The sequence below is a fragment of the Medicago sativa genome, chromosome 2, assembly GCF_051527215.1.
Source record: "Medicago sativa cultivar Bolivia chromosome 2, Bolivia_mono, whole genome shotgun sequence".
Classification (NCBI taxonomy): domain Eukaryota; kingdom Viridiplantae; phylum Streptophyta; class Magnoliopsida; order Fabales; family Fabaceae; genus Medicago; species Medicago sativa.
The window spans coordinates 22,723,074-22,746,146 of record NC_140750.1 but is presented as its reverse complement, the minus strand read 5'-3'; the positions used below and the strand labels follow the sequence as shown (position 1 = coordinate 22,746,146).

At 33.8% G+C, this 23,073-nt stretch overlaps 2 protein-coding genes across 4 annotated transcripts; both read right to left on the bottom strand.

Annotated features, from left to right (window-relative positions):
* Positions 1-8,422: 8,422 nt before the first annotated feature.
* LOC146945590 (potassium transporter 10-like) lies at positions 8,423-14,684 on the bottom strand. 2 transcript variants are annotated; one of them, XM_085743922.1, is made up of 9 exons: positions 14,550-14,684; positions 13,437-14,440; positions 13,046-13,271; positions 12,467-12,712; positions 12,278-12,328; positions 11,885-12,145; positions 11,612-11,779; positions 10,262-10,516; positions 8,423-9,549 (listed from the first exon to the last, which is right to left on the bottom strand). In XM_085743922.1, the coding sequence occupies exons 2-9, from the start codon at positions 13,560-13,562 to the stop codon at positions 8,513-8,515; spliced, it is 2,370 nt and encodes a 789-aa protein (XP_085600048.1). In that variant the 5' UTR covers positions 13,563-14,440; positions 14,550-14,684; the 3' UTR covers positions 8,423-8,512. The 2 variants fall into 2 exon arrangements, with proteins under 2 accessions (XP_085600048.1, XP_085600049.1); XM_085743923.1 differs by lacking the exon at positions 14,550-14,684 and having other exon boundaries at positions 13,046-13,268; positions 13,437-13,674.
* Positions 14,685-16,986: 2,302 nt separating this feature from the next.
* Positions 16,987-22,160, bottom strand: LOC146945589 (potassium transporter 10-like). 2 transcript variants are annotated; one of them, XM_085743920.1, is made up of 9 exons: positions 21,972-22,160; positions 21,242-21,414; positions 20,854-21,079; positions 20,251-20,496; positions 20,081-20,131; positions 19,692-19,952; positions 19,419-19,586; positions 19,007-19,261; positions 16,987-18,238 (listed from the first exon to the last, which is right to left on the bottom strand). In XM_085743920.1, exons 2-9 carry the CDS (start codon positions 21,365-21,367, stop codon positions 17,202-17,204), a joined length of 2,370 nt encoding a protein of 789 aa, XP_085600046.1. In that variant the 5' UTR covers positions 21,368-21,414; positions 21,972-22,160; the 3' UTR covers positions 16,987-17,201. The 2 variants fall into 2 exon arrangements, with proteins under 2 accessions (XP_085600046.1, XP_085600047.1); XM_085743921.1 differs by having other exon boundaries at positions 20,854-21,076.
* Between the last annotated feature and the right edge of the window lie 913 nt (positions 22,161-23,073).

Below are 23,073 nucleotides of genomic sequence, written 5' to 3'. Positions count from 1 at the left end.
TTTGAAAGTGGCTAACATGACTTGTTCAAGTATGTGTGTAACATCTTTGTAAAAGGAATTCAACATAACAAGGTCGGGAGAGGACGTCAACGAAAGCGACAGGTTGGATGAACGGTTGGCTTGGTGAAGTAGCACTCATCCACATCAACATCAGTTTATAAATTGCAATAAAATTGGTTGGTGAATTAGCTCCAGCGGTGCGATAACATGGCGAGTTCTACAAAAACAGCTCCCTTGAAGCCATCTCGTATTAGGTATTATTGTTCCATTAAATTTCGTTGAGCACTACCTTTGCCAAGGCACGGTTCTACTTCTGCTATATGATAAAGGAAGCTTAGTTGTATTAAATTCGGTATTTCTACTAAAAGGTTTAGGAAGAGACTTTTTGTTGAAGAAAAGACATAGAAAATAATGGAGTGAGCGAATTAGTTCGGATTTAATGGGAGAATGATAAGTTAATAGGCGAGGTATTCAATTAGAAGAGTGGAGAGGAAAAGGAAGAGGAGTACAAAGCGTAGGCGAGCTAAATAAGAGCTAAATAAAAGAAGACAAAGAACAGTTAGTTCCCATTAAATATAATTGCAAATGATTAAAACTCTTTTATTTATTTATTTACTTTGGAAGTTCGGAAATAACGTTATATTTCAGATGAATAAAGTTTGGAAGGAAGACAAGCCCGCCAAGGGCGAGGCTAAACAAAACAAAAAGAACTCACCAAACAAGGCGCCATGATTAAAAATGCAAGGAAGCAATCGTCCCACCATTAAGAACATAAAGATGAAACACGAAGTTATTCTAACCTTTCTCAACCTTTGAGATTTGTTTTGCAGGTTTTTAACGAGGCGCCCTTTCCTTTTTTCATATATATGACTCTCTCCGCATTTTTTTCTTCTATTATGCAAACAGAATTCACTTACCAATGGCACGAAGATAAAGGATCCACGAGCCCCACAACGCCAACCTTGATAAAGGCTCTGGCTGGGTCGACACAACAACTCGCCTAACCTTCCATCAGAGTTGGAAGTGTAAAATAAAAGTCTTCCCTCAGAGTGGGAAGCAAAAGTCCTCCTTCAGAGTAGGAGGCGCCTTCCATCAGAGTTGGAAGTGTAAAATAAAAAGTCTTCCCTCAGAGTGGGAAGCAAAAGTCCTCCTTCAGAGTAGGAGGCGCCTTCCATCAGAGTTGGAAGTGTAAAATAAAAAGTCTATAAATATTCAAGCCACAGAAGAAAGGGATACCGCATCAAACATAGCTTGAATAAATATTCAAAGTCACAAACACCAAACAAATGAAGATCAACCGACAAAAGTCGCCAGGACATCACGCCAAATGTTGAGAATCTGAGCTCACACAGTCACCGGAGCATACGAGAAAATAAGCACGACAAAATTCAAATTGTTGCAAATCGCCGAAGCATCAAAAGTAATAAAATCGTTTATGTAAATCTCCAAAAACGAATTCAGCAAACAAAACCGACGCAAATTTAATGAGGAATCGCCATAAAAAAGTAAACTCGTCACAACAATACAAACCACTTCGCCTTGTTCCAAGACTCGTGCTTGGGGGGCTGTGAGTGATCAACCGATAAAAACAATTCGAATAGATACTCCATGGAGGTCTATAAAGAAAACGTAAAATCACCCTAGGGGGTTTCTCCAAGATTCGAACGAAAACGCCCAAAGGAAAAAGCATTAAGAAATTCAAACACTTCGCCTTGTCCCAAGACTCGTGCTTGGGGGGCTGTGAACCACCAAAACCTTTCTAAAGACTTAATGATCTCTAGGAGATCCAGTCCCATGTTGTCATCACTTCGCCTTGTCCCAAGACTCGTGCTTGGGGGGCTGTGAACCGTCATAATATTCCTAAAGGCTTAGAAGCCCTCCAGAAAGGCTCTAAGACCTCCAGAAGGGCTCAGGCGCCCTCAATAAGGGCTCTTGAGACCTTGGCGCTCTCGCCTTGAGGCACCGCCCTTCTAAACTTCTAGAAACCTCTAGAAACCACCTAAAATACACAAATACCCCTGTTGCTTGGGAACCAAGCAACCGAAACCCAAGCCCATGGCAGACTATAAATACTACTCTTGAGAGCATTCTCAAGGCATCCAATAATCAGTCTAAACTCTAGAATACGATACTGAACCCTAGTATCCCTTACCGTACTTTTTTCAAGTACACAAGATGATAATAAGTAATTATGTGAAGCATGGATGTTGTATAATTGTTGTTTAACATTGTTAAATTTGTTGTTATTTATGTTGTCAAATTTTGTTGAAGAATTATATGCTTATTATTAATAAATGTGAAATCTCACCCCTTCTATTTGAATGTTGCCCATACGTTGGTAACGTGCAGATAACCGGGATTAGCTGTTGATGTGAGTTGACTCTCTCACGCGTCGTCTTAGGGATGCTCTGATACGTAACAGGATGGGGATCTTGCTTTGTTTCCTTTTTGTTACGTGTCTTTAAGAATTATGTTGATGAATTGAAATGGATTGTTTAATAAGTTGTTTTTGATGTTGAGGCCTTTAGTGCCAAGTATTTGTGTTTAAACATTTAAGAATTTTTCCGCTGCGACATATTTGAAGTTATTGACAGCAGATGTTTTAAATAAAGAGTAGACTTTAACTCTATATATATTTGATTTATGTTTTAAAGAAATGTGACATCCTGTTTTAAGTTGAATACTCTGATTATTATGTATTATTTTACATGTTGGGAAAACGGGGTGTTACACTCCACCCACAGGCAGGCCAACCCCAACACGGTGGTGGACAAGATCCGCCGCCGTAGAATCCACAGCAGGTCGTCTCTGCCGCACAAGAAGAAAAATGGCGCCGATGGGTGAAATTCATATGATATCTAATCGTGTATGAGATGATCAGAAGTGTTGTTATCTTTGTTATAACAATGCTTTATTCTTCAGCAGACAGGCGAGAAACGAAGAAAGACACCCGACCTCCTCGTCCTCCTCGTCGCCTATAAAAGTGTCAGAGTAGAAAATGTTAAGAAAGTTTAAGTGTTTTGTTTCACTGACTGACTTTCAACAATACCAAATAATTTATGTGTATCCGAAACTTGTTGGTTCTGAATTCTGAATGAAAATTTTGAGCTTTATTTCTGAAGAAAAAAAAATAAAGAAAAAATTGTTGTATAAGTATAAATACTTATAAATAGTAAATATTCAATCAACTTCAAATCCTTCTTCCCACCTGTCACGGCTGAAATGGGGGTGAAAATGTTTGCCATCTTATCAATTGAAAGAAACAGTAATGTGCTAAAAGAACAGAATAGTTGTATTCTCACAACTAAGTCCCACTTATATAGTTAAGAGTTAAATGTGTTGTTGGCTATATGATTTGGCCTTAAAGGAAGATAACACTTGTCTGGTTTTGGTTTTGAAAAAACCAAAATAACGTGCATGGACATTAAACAACAGTAACACGCTAGTTATTTGATTGGTGGTGTAACACCCCGTTTTCCCAACATGTAAAATAATACATAAATAATCAGAGTATTCAACTTCAAATGGAATGTCACATTTCTTTAAATCATAAATCAAATATAATTAGAGTCAAAATCTGCTCTTTATTTAAAACAACTGCTGAGATCAACTTCATAATATATCACAGCGGAAAAATTCTTAAACATTAAACAAGTACTTGACACTAAAGGCCTCAATCATCATAAACAACTTATTAAACAATCCATTTCAAATGGTCCATCAACATAAATCATAAAGACACGTAAGAAAATGAAGCAATGCAAAGATCCCCATCCCGTTACGTATCAGAGCAACCCTAAGACGACGCGTGAGGGAGTCAACTCACATCAACAGCTAATTCTGGTTATCTGCATGTTACCCACGTAGAGGCAACATTCAAACAGAAGGGGTGAGATTTCACATTCAATAATAATAAACTTATAATTCTTCAGCAGAATTTAACAACATAAATAACAACAGATTTAACAATGTTAAACAACAATTATACAACATAAATGTTTCACATAATTACTCATTAATCAACTCATTAAATATAATGGCAACTTGACAACACGACAACAACATCGACAACTCAACATCAACGACTTATGCAACGACAACTTCATCAACTTGACAACTTAATATCAACGACAAAATGCAACGACAACTTCATCAACTTGACAACTTATATGCATGTGGTACAAATAAGGGCATAAGCCCCCTTCTTTAGGGTGAATGACAAAGCATTCCAGGGCATAAGCCCTCTTCTTTAGTTGAGCATAAGCTCCAGGGCATAAGCCCTCTTCTTTAGGGGTGAATGACTAAGCATTCCAGGGCATGAACCCTCTTCTTTATTGGTGATGCATGGACTCAACATCAATACTTTGACGACCAACAACTTCAATGACATCGACAAACAACTTACAACTTAAACGACATTGACAAACTACTTACAACTTTGAAGACATCGACGACAACTGTGGTAACGACAACGACATCGACTTCACGTCATAATTTCATATTCATCAATCATAAACAACGTCATATAACATCATATTTAAACATCAACAATTCATCATATAACATCGTATTCAAACATCAACAATTCATCTTATAACATCGTATTTAAACATCAACAATTCGTCATATAACATCGTATTTAAACATCAACAATTCATCATATAGCATCGTATTTGAACATCAACAATTCATCATATAACATCTTTGTAAAAACATAATAAATTATACACAACAAATTTTCAAGTCAACCAAGGCAACTGGAAAGATATCACAATTATCAACAACTTTCATGTTTATACCAAAGACCAATTCAAAACAGAAACGTGTGAAACAGACGCAAAAACATGAAACAGAGAATGATGTCACCGTGCAATTTCGCTAAGACCTCCTTGGAGTATTTTCATCATAACTCAAAAACTAAAATTCATTTTCACGTCAAACCAAAAGCCACTGGAAATCTAACAATATTATCTAAAACTTTCATGTTTACACAAAAGGCCAATTCTGTACCGATCAATACCAATTTTCATTTCAAATTCGAAAAAGTTGTACAGAAAGTCCATAAAAATTCACTGTGACCAACATGCAGTAATTTGACCATAACTCAAGTTCTATAAATCGTTTTGACGTTAGACCAACGACATTAGAAAGCTAGCATCCATACCTACAAATTTCGTGTTTACACCTAAGACCAATTCTGCACCGATCAATACCAGTTTTCATTTAAAATTTCGGGCAGAGATGAAAAAAATCAGAAAAAGCAACTTATATTATTCAAACTTCACATTCATTCAAAATCATCACAATCAACAACAACAACTCAACATAATTCATACCCAATTCATAATATGACATTAACAACAACAATCATCAACAACCACAACTCATAATCATGAATCCAACCACAAATCAACAACAACATAACATAAATCATCATTTGAGCATAATTCATCAAGTATCCAAATATATATACCAAGAGCATGCAATTTCATCATCAACAATTCATTTATCAATAAATTAACATACCCAAACATATCACTACAACTGGAGCATGAATTTCATCAATTAATTTGCAATTCAAAACCCTAACTTCTTTTCAAAACCCTAACTTCTCTAATCATCAAAATAAAACAACAACAAACATGTTAAACCCTATTTCAGAATTATAAACCCATTATTAGAGAAGTTAGTCCCACCCTTACCTTAGATTGGTTGTCAACAAGGTTCTACAGACTTCTCCTTTTCTGACTCTTCTCTTCTCTAGGTTTCTCCTCTTTCTCCAAAACAGTTATGCACGTAATATAATTTTCTAACTCTAGCTCTCCTTTTTATATAAACCTTAACCTATTTATTTTCTCTTAATTCCAATTCTGCCCCAAAGCCTCATTATTCTAAATAATTATATTTCTCCACTGAATATATTCTTCCACTAAATATATAAAATAGGGGCTACTAATAAATATCAACACACAACGAAAATATCACTTATCAAATATATCAATCAAATTATAAAAAGACTCTAAACTCAATCAAATAAATAAATAAATAATAAAAATTGGGCGTTACCGGTGGTAAGTGAAAAGGCAATACAATTGATATCTGATAAACCTATTAAAGATTGTGGCACACTTGATAAATGATTAATTGCAAAACCTGAAGCATTTATGACTATTTAAGTAATTGTGCAATTTGTCTGCACACTTCAAAATTTAGTTTTGGTTTCTCAGCCATTGCACGCGCATTACTAACCTCAATAAATTCAGAAAACACCTGCACCAAATGCATTAATTGAGGTGACTCTGTATATTCACTACATGTAAGAAGATATGCACAAATACAATTAATGTGACTCTTGAAAATATATGCAAGCACATACACCACACACAAGATGATATTCACTACATGTAAGAAGATCTGCACAAATCATTTCATGTTCTTTGATTTAAGATTACATCATAAGACAAATGGAGAGAATTAAAAAAGTGACATCATAATATATAATGGAAAGCGACAAATTCACAAAAAAGCTATTGATAACTATTTTGTTAATCAAAGTTACTTATTTCAAATCACAATCATAGCATTATTTCCGTGATCTATACAATATGAATTGCATGAAGGCTAGTTAAAACTAAAAGTGTCTTATTAAATAACATATCTGTTTTATATCATCTTATGATGTAACATCTTCCAATTGATTTGGACTTGCTGTCTATATTTAATATGAGAATTATAATCTTGTTATGTTTGCTTTTTCGATTGGTTTGAACATCATATATCGTATTGTGTCTTGCACTCACATTTTAAGATGATATGCGTGAGTTATAAAAATTTGATGAGAGTAATTTTCAAATTAAGAATTCAATTATGACTATGAATTAGCGAGGCTTATGCACTGTACTGTTAATAGTTTATGACATATCCTTGTTCATTTTTTTTATGGCTGCAAGGGCTTATAGAACAATATAAATTACTGGTAAACAATCATCCATAAATTGCATTTATATTAATAGTCAAACGAAGAAACATTTCAATACCATAAATTGCATTGAAATTAAAAGATAGTACATTAAACTGGAAAGATAATACCATAAGTTGCATTAAAATGAAAAAATAATTCAAAAACATCTAAATGAGATATACGACTGAGATTGAAGGAGTGGTTGGCATATGGGATTAGCATTAATTACGTATTAGGGAGGGAAAATGAGGAGGGATTAGGGCTAACATGCCAGCTTGGCAAATCTAACTTTTATAATAAAGGATTTTACATTCAATTGATCGTATGGTAGAATGTAAAGAAAAATTGTTGTATGAGTATAAATACTTCTGAGTAGTAAATATACAATTCAATTAAATCTTGAGAAAATAATCCTTAAACCCCATTGAGTTCTTTCTAACGATAACACCATGGTGTTCAAAGAGGTTAATTAGATTGCTAAATTAAGAAGTCATTCAAGGCATGGGAAACAATATATTCTGGAGTTGGCCTCGATGCTCAAAATTTTGGAGAAATCCATGTTTGCTATTTTGATTATGATAATTTAAGCTATTTATTTTTAGGGTTTGCTAACAAGTGCCCCCGAGACAATCTCTAAGAATTCTAAAATTATAAATTATTATTTAAAAAATCAAATGTTACAATTTCCAATATGTTTAATATACAATCAAGGAAATGGAAGCTCAACTCAAAAACATGTATGCTCTTTAAGAAAATGGATCTCTCCATTTTTCTTGTCTCATATTTTCTCAAGTGTCCACATCTCTATACTTAAATCTTCGCTTTTGTAAACTCTCTCTCTCTCTCTCTCTCTCTCTCTCTCTCTCTCTCTCTCTCTCTCTCATAATGGATGGTGAAGATTTCAACGGATTTTATTTAACATTGGATGATTCGCTCCAATTCTTTGAAAATGGATCATTTCCATGGCCTCTCAAAACAAGTAACAGATTACAACAAATTAAGAAAGAAATTATAATTTGATGCAACCACATACATATATATATATATATATATATATATATATATATATCATCATCATCATCATCATCATCTTCATCATCATCAAAACGCGCAACGAGCGGGTCTACATCTAGTTTAAATTGATTTTCTGGTTTTGTTCTATTTTGTTGTTTGTGTGGTTCACCAATTTTTTCCTATTCATAAAACTTTAGATAAATTAATGTTTTTCAATTATTTTAGTTAAGACACTATAATGATAATTTCAAAAGCAAATTAATGAATTTCAAGTTTGATCAGATAATTGAATCCCCAAATCATACTTGTGAATGCATTTCCTTTTCATTCCAATTTTTTTTGTAAATATAATTATCATAAAGTAATATTCTTATATTACATTTGGCTGTAACAAATGACATATCTTATAGATCCTGTACACATAAAATCTGAATTTTGAACAATATCTAAAAATCTGGAACTCTGCACAAAATGGCAGGCACAAAATAATAAATAATCTTATTGATCTTTATACAAAGTAAAGAAAGGAAGAAGGGACTATACATAGAAAACTTGACCAACATTTAAGAGACTCTCATGAGGAATATTGAAGATCACACTATTATCTCTGCATATCTTCCTAAGAAATGCATATATATAATCAACAACTATTTTCTTGTAGAATCTTGAATCCCTACTAGCCCTCACAACTGTGTTTCCTAGAATGTGAACAACACCAGCTTCTCTAGAGTTGTTTAAAAATTCAAGTTCATCAACCTCAGTACAGTGACTGTTAGAAGATTGAAAAGTAACATTCACATTTGTTGGAGATCTAGCAGGACCTATTGAATCTACTGATGAAATTGAATAATCCGTATTGCTCAATGAAGTTGTGTTTCCATTGTTATTCAACATGAAATCTCTTGATTGTTCGGTTTGCGGTTCACATGGACTGTATTCCGAATCAGAGCAACCTCCCATCATTGACTCGAGTCGAACAAACATGAAAAGGTTGTCAAAGAGTTTTTTCTCGAAATCATCGTCTTTCTTATGTAGGTCTTTATATCCATATCGTGCCACACAACGAAAAATGTGGTAATTCTTTGGTCCAATACGCTTGACAAGGAACCGCTCTTCTTCTGGGACTGTGTAGACAGGAAGATATTTGACACAAACGAAAACAACAACGGAATGGATCGCTGGTAGGTTTGTAATGAAATGAGAAAATATGTGGGGAACTCCACTTGCAAGCTCTGTGTAGACTAGGCCGATTCCAGGGACACGGACTAGTCCTAAACTGGGACCGAGCCCGAGAATCCATGCCATTGAGACTTTGCTATGCAATTCAAACTCGTAGCGCTTCACCGTAACGTAATGCCAAACATACATAACAATCAGAAATACTCCGGCAATTGCAAGGGGTGCCCAGCCACCTTGATTGATTTTGAAGAGTACAGCCGAAAAATATGTGCATTCCACAATCAATGATAAGCCAGTGAACACAACAACGAGAATCCAATGGCAGTGCCAAACTAATATCATGACCAAAATCATCAGCAGTGTTGTCACCAGCATGACTAACACAACTGCAGTGCCTTTCATTACAAGGACAAATTCGCTTGTTAATAAGCATAATAAAGTTCTTAAACTTTGTTTACTGGTGTAAGATCTAGTATATCTTCTTGGTTCACTTAAACCGTTACGTTAGTTATGTTCAGCTAGTCTTTTTTCAGTTTTATTTTTTTTATGAGCATCATATATCCCACTTTTATAGACAACATACGATCATCTAATGAGAAAGTAAGCCTTCCATTGCTGGTTGATGATAAACTGCATATTGTTGACAACATGTAAGCCTTCATTCAGCTGCATGATTATTTCTGTACCACTATACCCCTAATTATGTTACACTTTGTGTGCGACCTGTACTAAATACTATGATGGAAACATAAACTAATTATGTCTCCTCAAGGGTAAACTTGCAAAACAATACTAGTTGTCAACAAATTTGATGTTACTAACAACTTTCTTAGTTCCCGTGATTTGGTCAACGAGTCCTATATTTAGGGACGAAGTTAGTAGTTCTTAGACCCTTCAATGTAAAGAAATTAGGAAAGGCCCTTTTTAATGTCGTAATGATTAGTTCCTATGTTCCAAATTTTCAATGTATTTTTCTATATCTCCTTTAGATGATTTCATATCCTCCTACAAGTTGCATTTTCTCTCTCCCTTATAATAAATTTATTTCTTAATAAAAAAAAACATGAAAAAAAATGGCTCACAACCTTATGCGAGGGAAAAACTTACCATAAGCATTTCCAATCTGGTTTTGATTTTTAAAACCAGCAGTAACAGCAATGCAAAGAACCATAAGGATCCAATTGATATCTGGAATATATATCTGGCCGAGGAATTTCTTTGATGTATGCACAACTTTGACTCTTGGAAAACATCCATGAGCAAGGGCTTGCTTGATGACTGAAAAGGTTGCGGTGATTGTGGCTTGGCTTGCAACTACTGCTGCTAGTGTTGCAATTACAAATACCGGCCAGTATATTTTTTCTGCAGAACTAAGGATAATTAACATCTAACTGATGAAAATCATTGCATGAAGAAACAAAAGCGCATCATTCTAAATAAAACTGCACCCAATTGATATGCTTGCGGTGATTGAAAAGGTTGCGCATCATTCTAAATAACTTGCTTAATTGCTTAATGATTGAAAAGGTTGTGTTGTTTCCAATAGGTTTATGATATTCTAAATGCATGGCTATTAGTATCTTACAATATATGTGTGTTGTATCTCAATTCAATACAATTCAATACAAAACTGAACCCAATTGATATGAATCCCTACTATGTAGAGATTTTGAATCCTATGTAGAGAAGATTTTGAATCCTATGTAGAGATTTTGAATCTCAATTCATTGTATCTCAATTCTATCTCAATTCACTATCTCAATTCAATACAAAACTGAACCCAATTGATATGAACCGGCTTGTACGGTGAGGAGTGCCTCCTCTTCTATATAAACTCTTCTCAGGAATCCTATCTATCCGATGTGGGACTAAATCCTACCGAGTGTTGGCTGCTAACACACCCCCTCACTCTTCAGCCCAGTCCAATGGGCCTGAAGCGGGGACGATGCAGGAAGCCCAACGATAGACCCGATAGGCTTTGATACCATGAAACGAAAATCGGGGACTAACTCATCCTTACAAAACCGGCTTGTACGGTGAGAAGTGCCTCCTCTATATAAACTCTTCTCAAGAATCCTATCTATCTGATGTGGGGCTAAATCCCACCGAGTGTTGGATGCTAACAAGAATCACTACCTAAACTTAGTGTATCCATCTTTTTTTTTTTTTGTCAACTTTGTAATTGTATACTTGGTCACTTTTCTTTTTCATTTGATTTACGATTTGAATATTGAATTATTTTGAGGTTCTATATGATATATCAGCTTACAGTTTTGCTATACCATTTGTTTTTACTTAAAATGTAATTATTTTATCGGTGATGCATCTTACGATTCATAAATAAGATTCTATTCACAATTCGAAAAAAATAGGTCTCCCAATTCTTGATTTGAATCTCGATTTGATAACTATGCTCAAACAGAAATTTCGATGTAGAGTGTGACAGATATAACAAACCTGGAATAGAACGGTAAAACACATCTTGTGAATGATGCAAGTTATTCACCAGATATGCAGCCTGTCCAGAATATGCTAAAAGAAGGCAAGGAAACACCACGAGAGTAAACGCAATTTGTACAGATGAGACTGGAAAATTGGCTAAGTCGGCAAAAAGAGCTTCTGTCCCTGAAAGCAATCATCACAAGTTTTCGATTTTGAATTAACCGTTTACCTTATTGAATAATTTTAAAACACAAGAATCAAATCAAAAGCTATCAAAATTAAACAAACCTGTTATGCTAAGCAAGATTCCACCAAGGGAAAGCCAACCATCTATGTGTCCGTTTCTTAGATACCGATACACGTAGAGAGGCGAAAAGGCTCTTAAGACACTGCCACCAAATCTCCACAAGTTGTAAATACCTATACCTCCAATAAGAAGAAACCAAAGCAGAACAATTGGAGCAAAGAGCCAACCAACTCTATCTGTACCATAACGTTGTATGCTGAATAGTCCAACTAATATTACAACAGCAACCAGCACAACTACTCCTGTAACACCAAGGCGGAAAAAAAAGAGAAAGAAGTTTTTCAAGACCAATGAAAAAAAACTAGAAACTATAATCTCATATTCATAGTGGAAGACATAAAAGATTAATGTATGTTAAAGGTGTAGTAGCATACCGCTATCGACTTCAGGTTTGTTTACCTTGATGCCACCAGCAGCAGATAAAACTACATAAGAAAATTTCATAATGAATATGTTGAAGAAAAAAAATAGAAACAAATTTTTTCAGCAAAAAGGAAAGAAAAATGATCGGAGGAAGTATCAAATAAATAGGAAGAAGAAGATGATTCCGACAGAAAACATACCAGATATAGCTGGGGCAAGAATACCATCTCCAATCACCATGCAGGTACCAACAAGGACAAGAATAAGAATGGTACTTTTAATAAATTTGTGTTGCTCTAACCATCTTTGAGTTTTAGCAGCAAATGACTTCTCATTGAAGGTAGTCCGGCTATATGTTGTCAACTTTTCATCGGTATGATGCTGGTTGGGAATGATCTTTATATTTGCATGTCGGCAGAGCAAGGAATAAAGAGCCAGTGTTCCACCTGCTCCATAGATGTAAGCTTGGTTAAACTTAGTTACACAACATATGAAATAGCTTATTTACAATGTATTTGAGTGCATGTTATGACATAAGCGATTGTGTAGCAAGGAAAAATTTATCTAGGCCCTCCAAAATCCTCCTCGAATACATTTTTTGAATTCCTCCAAATTAGATGGATTCTGTATTATGAAGGGAAAAAAATGAACTCCTCAAAGCCCTCCACTTACCCCTTCCTTTTTTCTAAACTCCCAAACAGACCCTAAAGTTATAATAGTATTCCTTAGTCCAACCATTAATATCCAAATTAACCAAACAGTTGGAAAACAATACATACCTTGACCATTGTCGTTTGCTCTTAATACAATGAAAACGTATTTGAGCAGCGGCACAAGAGTAAGAGAGTATATGATCAAAGAAAGAGCTCCAATCACTTTCTCCGGATCATCAACTCCATAAGGAAATGTGTTATAGAAAACGTATAAGGGTGAAGTTCCCAGATCTCCATAAACGACACCAAGACTTTGATATGCCAGTCGTAGAAGCAACAGCGCAGAAAACTTCTGAAACAAATCGAAATAACATAGATCGAAGAAAATTACTTAAAATCACTTAAAAGACATGTTGTAGACATCAAAATTTCAAAGTTGCAAATTGCAGTACCCTATCCTATGTAAACAAAATAGAACTCAGAAAAAGAAAAAATGTTAAAAGAATTTGCATCATACTTTTTCTCGGTACATATTTCTGAGCTTTCCTGCTTCTGCATCCATTGGCTGGTCAAATTTCTGTTGCAAATCCCACATACTACCTTTGTTATCATTCTCTTCATCAATCTCTAACGGTGAAGTCATTTTGAACTTTCTTCAATAACTTCCAACTACTAATTTCTGTCTGAAATCTCACCAATTACACAATAAAGGAAAAGAGAGAACTAAGATGCAGGAATTTGAAAAGGAGACGAAACTATCCAAATGGGATGGGATGGAAAATCTCTTAAATCATTCAGGCAGAAATTGAATCTTCCATGGTGAATTGATGCATACACGTGGGTGTAATTGATGGAAGATCCGATTGTGATTCAAGAGGAGACGGAAAGAAACAATAATGAAACGGGACGTTACAAGTGTAAATTTCAACACAGCTGCATGCGTAAGTTTTCTCCTAAACTCTGAATAATATATAATATTAAAACTATATTGTTTAAATTATAAATATTAAAACTATATTGATTAAATTATAAAAGTAGAAATTTTAAGAACCACAATAATGGTTCTATTCTGGTATTGTTTAATTTTCTGATATTGTTTGATTTGTTGCTTTTGTTAAATTTTGGTGTTCTATTTTGGTGTTAGATAAAATATTTTATAATGTTAATATATTTTAGGTTTATTAGCAGTTTTGGCCCCTTAAGTATCACGAAGTTGCAATTTTAACCACTAAAAAAACAATTACAACTCAACCTCTTAAATATTTGCCCCTTTTGCAAATCAACGCACATGTAGTGAGTAGTCGATCTTTATTTAAAAAATAAATATAAATGTCATTCGTGTATTTGTAAAATAATAAAAATAAAAAAAGAATGAAAGAGTGAACCACGTGAGCTTCCTCTTCATGAGAAAAATCTTCATCCATTCCCTTCATCACCGTTGCTGGTACCGGGGTGAAAGTGACATCACCGTTGACGGAAACTCGCCGGAATCTTCATCCATTCGGCCATTCCCTTCATGAGCTTCATCAACCAACCCAGAATTCCAAAAAATTCATCAAATTTATCACCTCCCAATTTTTCCTAAATCAAATCACGTCGGAGAAAGATTAAAACCTAATGGAGAACTTACTTTCTCACCATTTTAGCTTCCTTCTGGGCAGGTAGCTCCTTCATGACGTTTCTCTCCGCCGTCGCTTCGCATGTAATGCTTTGGTTTCACTGTGATGTTCCTGCGAATGCGATTTTGGGTGAAGAGGAAGCTCAGACAAAAGATGATCAGATGGTGATTTATATCTATACTTAGGAGGTTAAGTTGTAATTGTTTTTTTCAAGGTCAAAATCGCTCCTTCGTGTTACTTAAGGGTCAAAATTACTATTTTTTTTTTTTGTTACAAAAAGTTTAGGTGGGTTCGGCTCCGGTCACCACCAGGGTCAGGGCACGCCTCCGGGCCCAAAGGGCACTTATAGAGGTACTTACAGATCACCCACCAACACTGCCCTCACATCGGCAGAGGGAATCGAACACACAACCTTCTGCAAGGAAGTGGCCCGTTCCTTACCAACTGAGCCAACGTGTGTTGGTGTCAAAATTACTATTAAACCTATATTTTATTTTGGCAGAAAAAAAATACGATAAACCAATAATGCAGAGGAGTACACACTCTCACGATTTTGTGTGTATACATGATAATGATAAATATGATTATTGATAATGATTGTAATGATAATTTGGTCTTTACCTTGTTAAAAAAAAATAGTTTAGTCCTTACCCTTAACTTCCCTCACGTCGTACTATATGTAGACATTTGGTAAAAAAAATCAGAAATATGCATGACATTTGGCTTTTTTTATTTTATTTTTATGAATGGAAATCGAACAATAAATACTTTCTATAGGTTACAACACTCACATACATTATACACAAACAACATGTGATAAACCATAATAGTCAACGTGCCTTACTTCGATAGCTCTTTCAAAAGAATACATGTATAAGTTTTGTCTAAAACTTATTTGATTTCTTATTCTTATAAAGTCAAACACTTAAGATTTTTTTCTTCGGTTTAATTGTACTTTTGGTTCCATTATTTTACTAAACTTAAAAATGATACTTTGTTTTAATTTCAACATTGAGACAATAACCTACCTTTTTTGGCTCCAAAAATCATCATCTTTTAAGGCAAAAAACATTGGTTGGGACAAACATTAGAGGGATGAAAAAGTTTGATTTTAAAATAGAAGATCAAAAATGCAATTAAGCATATTTTCTTAGTTTACCTCAAAACAACTTAGTTAGCATTTTCAGGTGTTTAATAATGGATACTATTACTTTTTTGGGTTAATTAAGTAATTGGTCCCTGTAAATATTCAGAATTTTGTTTTTAATCCCTATAAAATAAAATCACACTTTTTAGTCCCTCTAAAAATTTTCATCAGTATTTTTAGTCCCTATAAATTTTTTCCATCAGCATTTTTAGTCCTTACAAAAATTTTCATCAACATTTTTGGTCCCTAAAATGCTTAAGGAAAATGCCACAGGGACTAAAAATTGTGATTTTATTTTGTAGGGACTAAAAACAAAACTGTGAATATTTATAGGGACTAAAAACTTAATTAACCCTACTTTTTTTCTATGCTGAAGTTTAAATCTCTACTGATATTTTTTATAATTGAGTCTTCAAGGTTTCATTATTTATTTAAATTTAATAGTTATCATAATATATATTAATTGTCCAACAAATAGTAATTTGAGATCTACATCCTCATCGTACCTCAAAATGCTGATTTCATTTTTAATTAAAGAAACCACATGCAAGAGCAGTCACACCAGAATAATCCAAATAACTATTTTTTTTTTTTTTATGGTACAAGCTAATTACTAATTTTCTATCATTTCTAGGAGCAACGTTGTCTTCTAAGACCAAAAGCGCTTAGATGAGATGGCGTAGATCTCTTCTAATTTAATTAAAGTCTTAGGTTTAAATTCAGTCTTGGGCATGCAGCAGCGTTGAAACTATTTATGAGAGTTTGTCGTCCATTTGAATCTCACATTATTCGAGGGATTAGTTTCTACACTTGAACGCAGAAGATATTTGGTTTGCGCAAAATAGAAAACATTGTCCTCGACTTCAATAAAAAATATATAATAATTTAACTTATGTTAACTTTTTCTAATGTTTCAGGTAACTAAATATTGGTATGCAAGAGAAAGATACTAATTTGAAAATGTACTTACATGAGCTCCTGATATATATTACATTTACAATTTTATCACATATTGCTATTCTGCCATCAAAAAAACACTCCCTCCCAACTGAAAGAACGAAAGTACTCCCACGTTAGTTAATTCACGCAGGTTATAAACTTAGCGTGACTTAACTCACGTTGGGTGTTGATATTAAACAGCAGAGCTAGAAACATAACTCATTCACTTTCAAAACATCCAAATACGATTTTAATTATTTTAGGTTAAGACACTATAATGATAATTTCAAAAGCAAACTAATATATTTCAAGTTTGATCAGATAATTGAATCCCCAAGTCATACTTCTGAATGCATTTCCTATTCATTCCAAAAAAAAATTTATAATATAATTATCATAAAGTAATATTCTTATATTACATTTGGCTGTAACAAATGACTTATCTTATAGATCCTGTACACATAAAATCTGAATTCTGAACAATATCTAAAAATCTGCAACTCTGCACAAAATGGCAGGCACAAAATAATAAATAATCTTATTGATTTTTATACAAAGTAAAGAAGGGAAGAAGGGACTATACATAGAAAACTTGACCAACATTTAACAGACTCTCGTGAGGAATATTGAAGATCACACTATTTTCTCTGCATATCTTCCTAAGAAATGCATATATATAATCAACAGCTATTTTCTTGTAGAATCTTGAATCCCTACTAGCCCTCACAACTGTGTTTCCTAGTATGTGAACAACACCAGCTTCTCTACAGCTGTTTAAAAATTCAAGTTCATCGACTTCAGTACAGTGACTGTTAGAAGATTGAAAAGTAACATTCACATTTGTTGGTGATCTAGCAGGAACTATTGAATCTACTGATGAAATTGAATAATCCATATTGCTTAATGAAGTTGCGTTTCCATTGTTATTCAACATGAAATCTCTCGACTGTTCGGTTTGCGGTTCACATAAACTGTATTCTGAATCCGAGCAACCTTCCATCATGGACTCGAGCCGAACAAACATGAAAAGGTTGTGAAATAGTTTCTTCTCAAAATCATCGTCTTTCTTATGTAGGTCTTTATATCCATATCGTGCCACACACCGAAAAATGTGGTAATTCTTCGGTCCAATACGCTTGACAAGGAACCGCTCTTCTTCTGGGACTGTGTAGACAGGAAGATATTTGACACAAACGAAAACAACAACGGAATGGATCGCTGGTAGGTTTGTAATGAAATGAGAAAATATGTGGGGAACTCCACTTGCAAGCTCTGTGTAGACTAGGCCGATTCCAGGGACACGGACTAGTCCTAAACTGGGACCGAGCCCGAGAATCCATGCCATTGAGACTTTGCTATGCAATTCAAACTCGTAGCGCTTCACCGTTCCGTAATGCCAAACATACATAACAATCAGAAATACTCCGGCAATTGCAAGGGGAGCCCAGCCACCTTGATCGATTTTGAAGAGTACAGCCGAAAAATATGTGCATTCCACAATCAATGATAAGCCGGTGAACACAACAACGAGAATCCAATGGCAGTGCCAAACTAATATCATGACCAAAATCATCAGCAGTGTTGTCACCAGCATGACTAACACAACTGCAGTGCCTGTCATTACAAGGATAAATTCGCTGGTTAATAAGCATAATAAAGTTCTTAAACTTTGTTAACTGGTGAATGATCTAGTATATCTTCTTGGTTCACTTAAACCGTTTAGTTATGTTCAGCTATTCTGTTTCAGTTTTTTTTATTATGAGCATCATATATCCCACTTTTATAGACAACATACGATCATCTAATGACAAAGTAAGCGTTCATTTCTGGTTGACGATAAACTGCATATTGGTTAGAGAAAATGTATATATGTAGGGCTCCCTCCGTTTCTAAATATAGGATCCTATTTCCCAGTCCCGTTTTATAGGCCCCCTTTAAATTTTCAGCTGCATTAATTATTTCTGTACCAATATACCCCTAATTACGTTACACTTTTTTCTGCAACCTGTACTAAATAATATGATGGAAACATAAACTTATCATCTCTCCTCAAGGATAAACTTGCGAAACAATACTAGTTGTCAACAAATCTGATGTTACTGACAACTTTCTTAGCTCCCGTGATTTGGTCAACGAGTCCTATATCTAGGGACGAAGTTAGTAGTTATTAGACCCTTCAATGTAAAGAAATTAGGAAAGGCCCTTTTTAATGTCGTAATGATTAGTTCCTATATTGCAAATTTTCAATGTATTTTTCTAGATGATTTCATATCCTCCTACAAGTTGCATTTTCTCTCTCCCTTCTAATAAATTTATTTCTTCATTAAAAAAAAAAAAACATGAAAAAAATGGCTCACAACCTTCTGCAAGCGAAAAACTTACCATAAGCATTTCCAATCTGGGTTTGATTTTTAAAACCAGCAGTAACAGCAATGCATAGAACCATAAGAATCCAATTGATATCTGGAATATATATCTGGCCGAGGAATTTCTTTGATGTATGCACAACTTTGACTCTTGGGAAACATCCATGAGCAAGGGCTTGCTTAATGATTGAAAAGGTTGCGGTGATTGTGGCTTGGCTTGCAACTACTGCTGCTAGCGTTGCAATTACAAATACCGGCCAGTATATTTTTTCTGCAGAACAGAATAATTAACCTCTAACAGATAAAAATCATTGCATGAAGACAGGGACAGACCCACATTTTGCTCCTGATGAAGAAACAAAAGTGCATCATTCTAATCTAAGTAACAGAAATAGAAATTTTAATGTAGTGTGACAGATATAACAAACCTGGAATAGAACGGTAAAACACATCTTGTGAATGATGCAAGTTATTCACCAGATATGCAGCCTGTCCAGAATATGCTAAAAGAAGGCAAGGAAACACCACGAGAGTAAATGCAATTTGTACAGATGAGACTGGAAAATTGGCTAAGTCGGCAAAAAGAGCTTCTGTCCCTGAAATCAATCGTCACAAGTTTTCGATTTTAAATTAACCGCTCACCTTATTAAATAATTTTAAAACACACGAATCAAATCAGAAGTTATCAAAATTAAACAAACCTGTTATGCTAAGCAAGATTCCACCAAGGGAAAGCCAACTATCTTTGCCTCCGTCTCTTAGATACCGATACACGTAGAGAGGTGAAAAGGCTTTTAAGACACGGCCACCAAATCTCCACAAGTTGTAAATACCTATACCTCCAATTAAGAGAAACCAAAGAAGAACAATTGGAGCAAAGAGCCAACCAACTCTATCTGTACCATAACGTTGTATGCTGAATAGTCCAACTAATATTACAACAGCAACCAGCACTACTACTCCTGTAACACCATGGCGGAAAAAAGGGAAAAAAAAATTTCAAGACCAATGAAAAAACTCGAAACTATAATCTCATATACATAGTGGAAAACATAAAAGATTAATGTATGTTAAAAGTGTAGGAGCATACCGCTATCAACTTCGGGTTTGTTTACCTTGATGCCACCAGCAGCAGATAAAACTACATCAGAAAATTTCATAATGAATATGTTGAAAAAATTTCTACAAAAAGGAAAGTCAAAAATGAAAGGAGGAACTAACAAATAAATAGGAAGAAGATGAGTCCGACAGAAAACATACCAGATATAGCTGGGGTAAGAATACCGTCTCCAATCACCATGCAGGTGCCAACAAGGACAAGAATAAGAATGGTACTTTTAATAAATTTTTGTTCCTCTAACCATCTTTGCGTTTTGGCAGCAAATGACTTCTCATGGAAGGTAGTCCGGCTATATGTTGTCAACTCTTCATCAGTACGATGCTGGTTCGGAATGATCTTTATATTTGCATGTCGGCAAAGCAAGGAATAAAGAGCCAGTGTTCCACCTGCTCCACAGATGTAAGCTTGGTTAAACTTAATTACACAACATATGAAATAACTTATTTACAATGACTTTATTTGAGTGTATCTTATGACGTAAACACTAGTGTAGTTGTTTGAGACGACATATAAACATAGTTTATGATATGTTCATAAGCTGATTTTTGCTTATTTCAATAAGCTCTCCAAAATAGCTTCTGAAAAATAACTTAAAACTTGATTGAAAATAAGTACCTATTCAATAAATGCTAAAGGCTTAAGTCAAAATCCACTCTCTTACTCTTGCATCAAATAATTACTTAATATTCCTTAGTCCAACCATAATATCCAAATTAACCAAACAGTTGGAAAACAATACATACCTTGACCATTGTCATTTGCTCTTAATACAATGAAAACGTATTTGAGCAGCGGCACAAGAGTAAGAGAGTATATGATCAAAGAAAGAGCTCCAATCACTTTCTCCGGATCATCAACTCCACGAGGAAATGTGTTATAGAAAACGTATAAGGGCGAAGTTCCCAAATCTCCATAAACTACACCAAGACTTTGATATGCCAGTCGTAGAAGCAACAGCGCAGAAAACTTCTGAAACAAATCAAAATAACATAGATCGAAAAAAATTACTTAAAATCACTTAAAAGACATGTTGTAGACATCAAAATTTCAAAGTTGCAAATTGCAGTATCTTATGTAAACAAAATAGAATTCAGAAAAAGCAAAAATGGAGTAAAAGAATTTGCATCATACTTTTTCTCTGTACATATTTCTGAGCCTTCCTGCTTCGGCATCCATCGGCTGGTCAAGTTTCTGTTCCAAATCCCACATACTACCTTTGTTATCATTTTCTTCATCAATCTCTAACGGCGAAGCCATTTCGAACTTGATTCAATAACTTCCAACTCCTAAGTTCTTTCCGGTACCTTCACAAAAAATACAAGAAAAAAACATTGGAATCAGAACAAAAACTTATGTAGTTACCAAAACACATAAAGTTAACTCATGATATCACTGCCAAGTCAAACCAAGGCTTCAAAAAAAAACCTGTTGACTTCCATTTCAAAACGAGTTTCAAGAAAAAATTCTGGCAAAACTTATTTTACAATCAAACTAGATCTTTTTTCAAATTGAAGAAGGAAATTTGAACTTCGTCCCTTCAGGTTAAAAGATAAAACCGTCTCCGAGGGAATTTGAACTATGTCACTCGAGGTTGAAGTTATAAGTTCAAACTCTTACTGGAAAGAGTTCATTGAGTAACTCCACACATCAACAAAACTTTATAATAATAAGAATAAATTTGATTAAAAATTGTCAATAACAAGATTTTAGCTGAATAATTTTTTTCTAATCAATAACAACATGAAATATAGAACTAGTTCTGTTGTTCAACATGCAAATACACTGCTAATAATCTCAAATCCATAAATGAAAATTCAAACAAAAAAAAAAATACTACACAAGCTGAAATTCAAAACCTTACCTATAAAACAACCTGGTACTTGTGACACATAAGTGTGTAACCTTGTTTTATTGAAAGAACCAAAATTCAAAGGTTGGATACATGAAAAATTCAATCATGAACATAGAAGTACACAAACTTGTTTTAGTTCGGTTATTTTCTGAGGAAGAGAAAATCAAGTAGGTAACTGAAATACTGAACATAGCAGACAAAATGATATCTGACCAGGAAAATGAAAATGTATAGAGACAAATTGGACCCCACTGTACAACTTGTTCTTCTATTATTTTAATAGAATAAATGCTATTATGTTGATATTTTTTTTGTTTTTGTTTTTATTTGACTATCATTTTTCATTATTAATATTAAATTATTATTATTATTATTATTATTATTATTATACACTATTTTGCTGGTGCACATATTCCTTGGATTGGGATCACTAATCAGTTCGATTGCTGACTATATATATTTATCTTCACATCCTAATTATTTTAACATTTATGAATTGAATTCTTCATCAAGATAATTATTATTCAAATTAAATTCTTATTTTATTTGTTGAAGGGTTTATTTTTTTATCTGTGATGTGGTGTTTTGTTTTTTGGTACAATATTTTATATATTTTAACACGTACGTGACGCGGTGTAATTAAAAGCACTAGGTAGTGCAGCTTAATGCTATTGTCAAATGTCAATGGATGATGATAAGAATCATATAATATATTTTTTGAAGGGGAATAGAATCATATAATAATCCTGTAAAAAAAGTATCATATAATAATTAGTATAATAAATATATATAAATTTTAAAAGGAGGAGTTAGTTGACAATTAATTTGGTAAACTATGTACTAGGTTCATCAAAATAATAATATTAAACTTTTTTTCTTTAAAAAAAATAATATTAAACTTTTTTTGGCGGAATAATATTATTAAACTTATATATTGGTTAGATAATAATAATAATAATAAAACCTACCAAAAAATAATAATATAATTGGTAATATAATAATAATAATAAAATAATAATAATAATAATAATAATAATAATAATAATAATAATAATAATAATAATAATAAAAACCTTTCTTCAAAAAAAAATAATAAAACCTACCAAAAAAA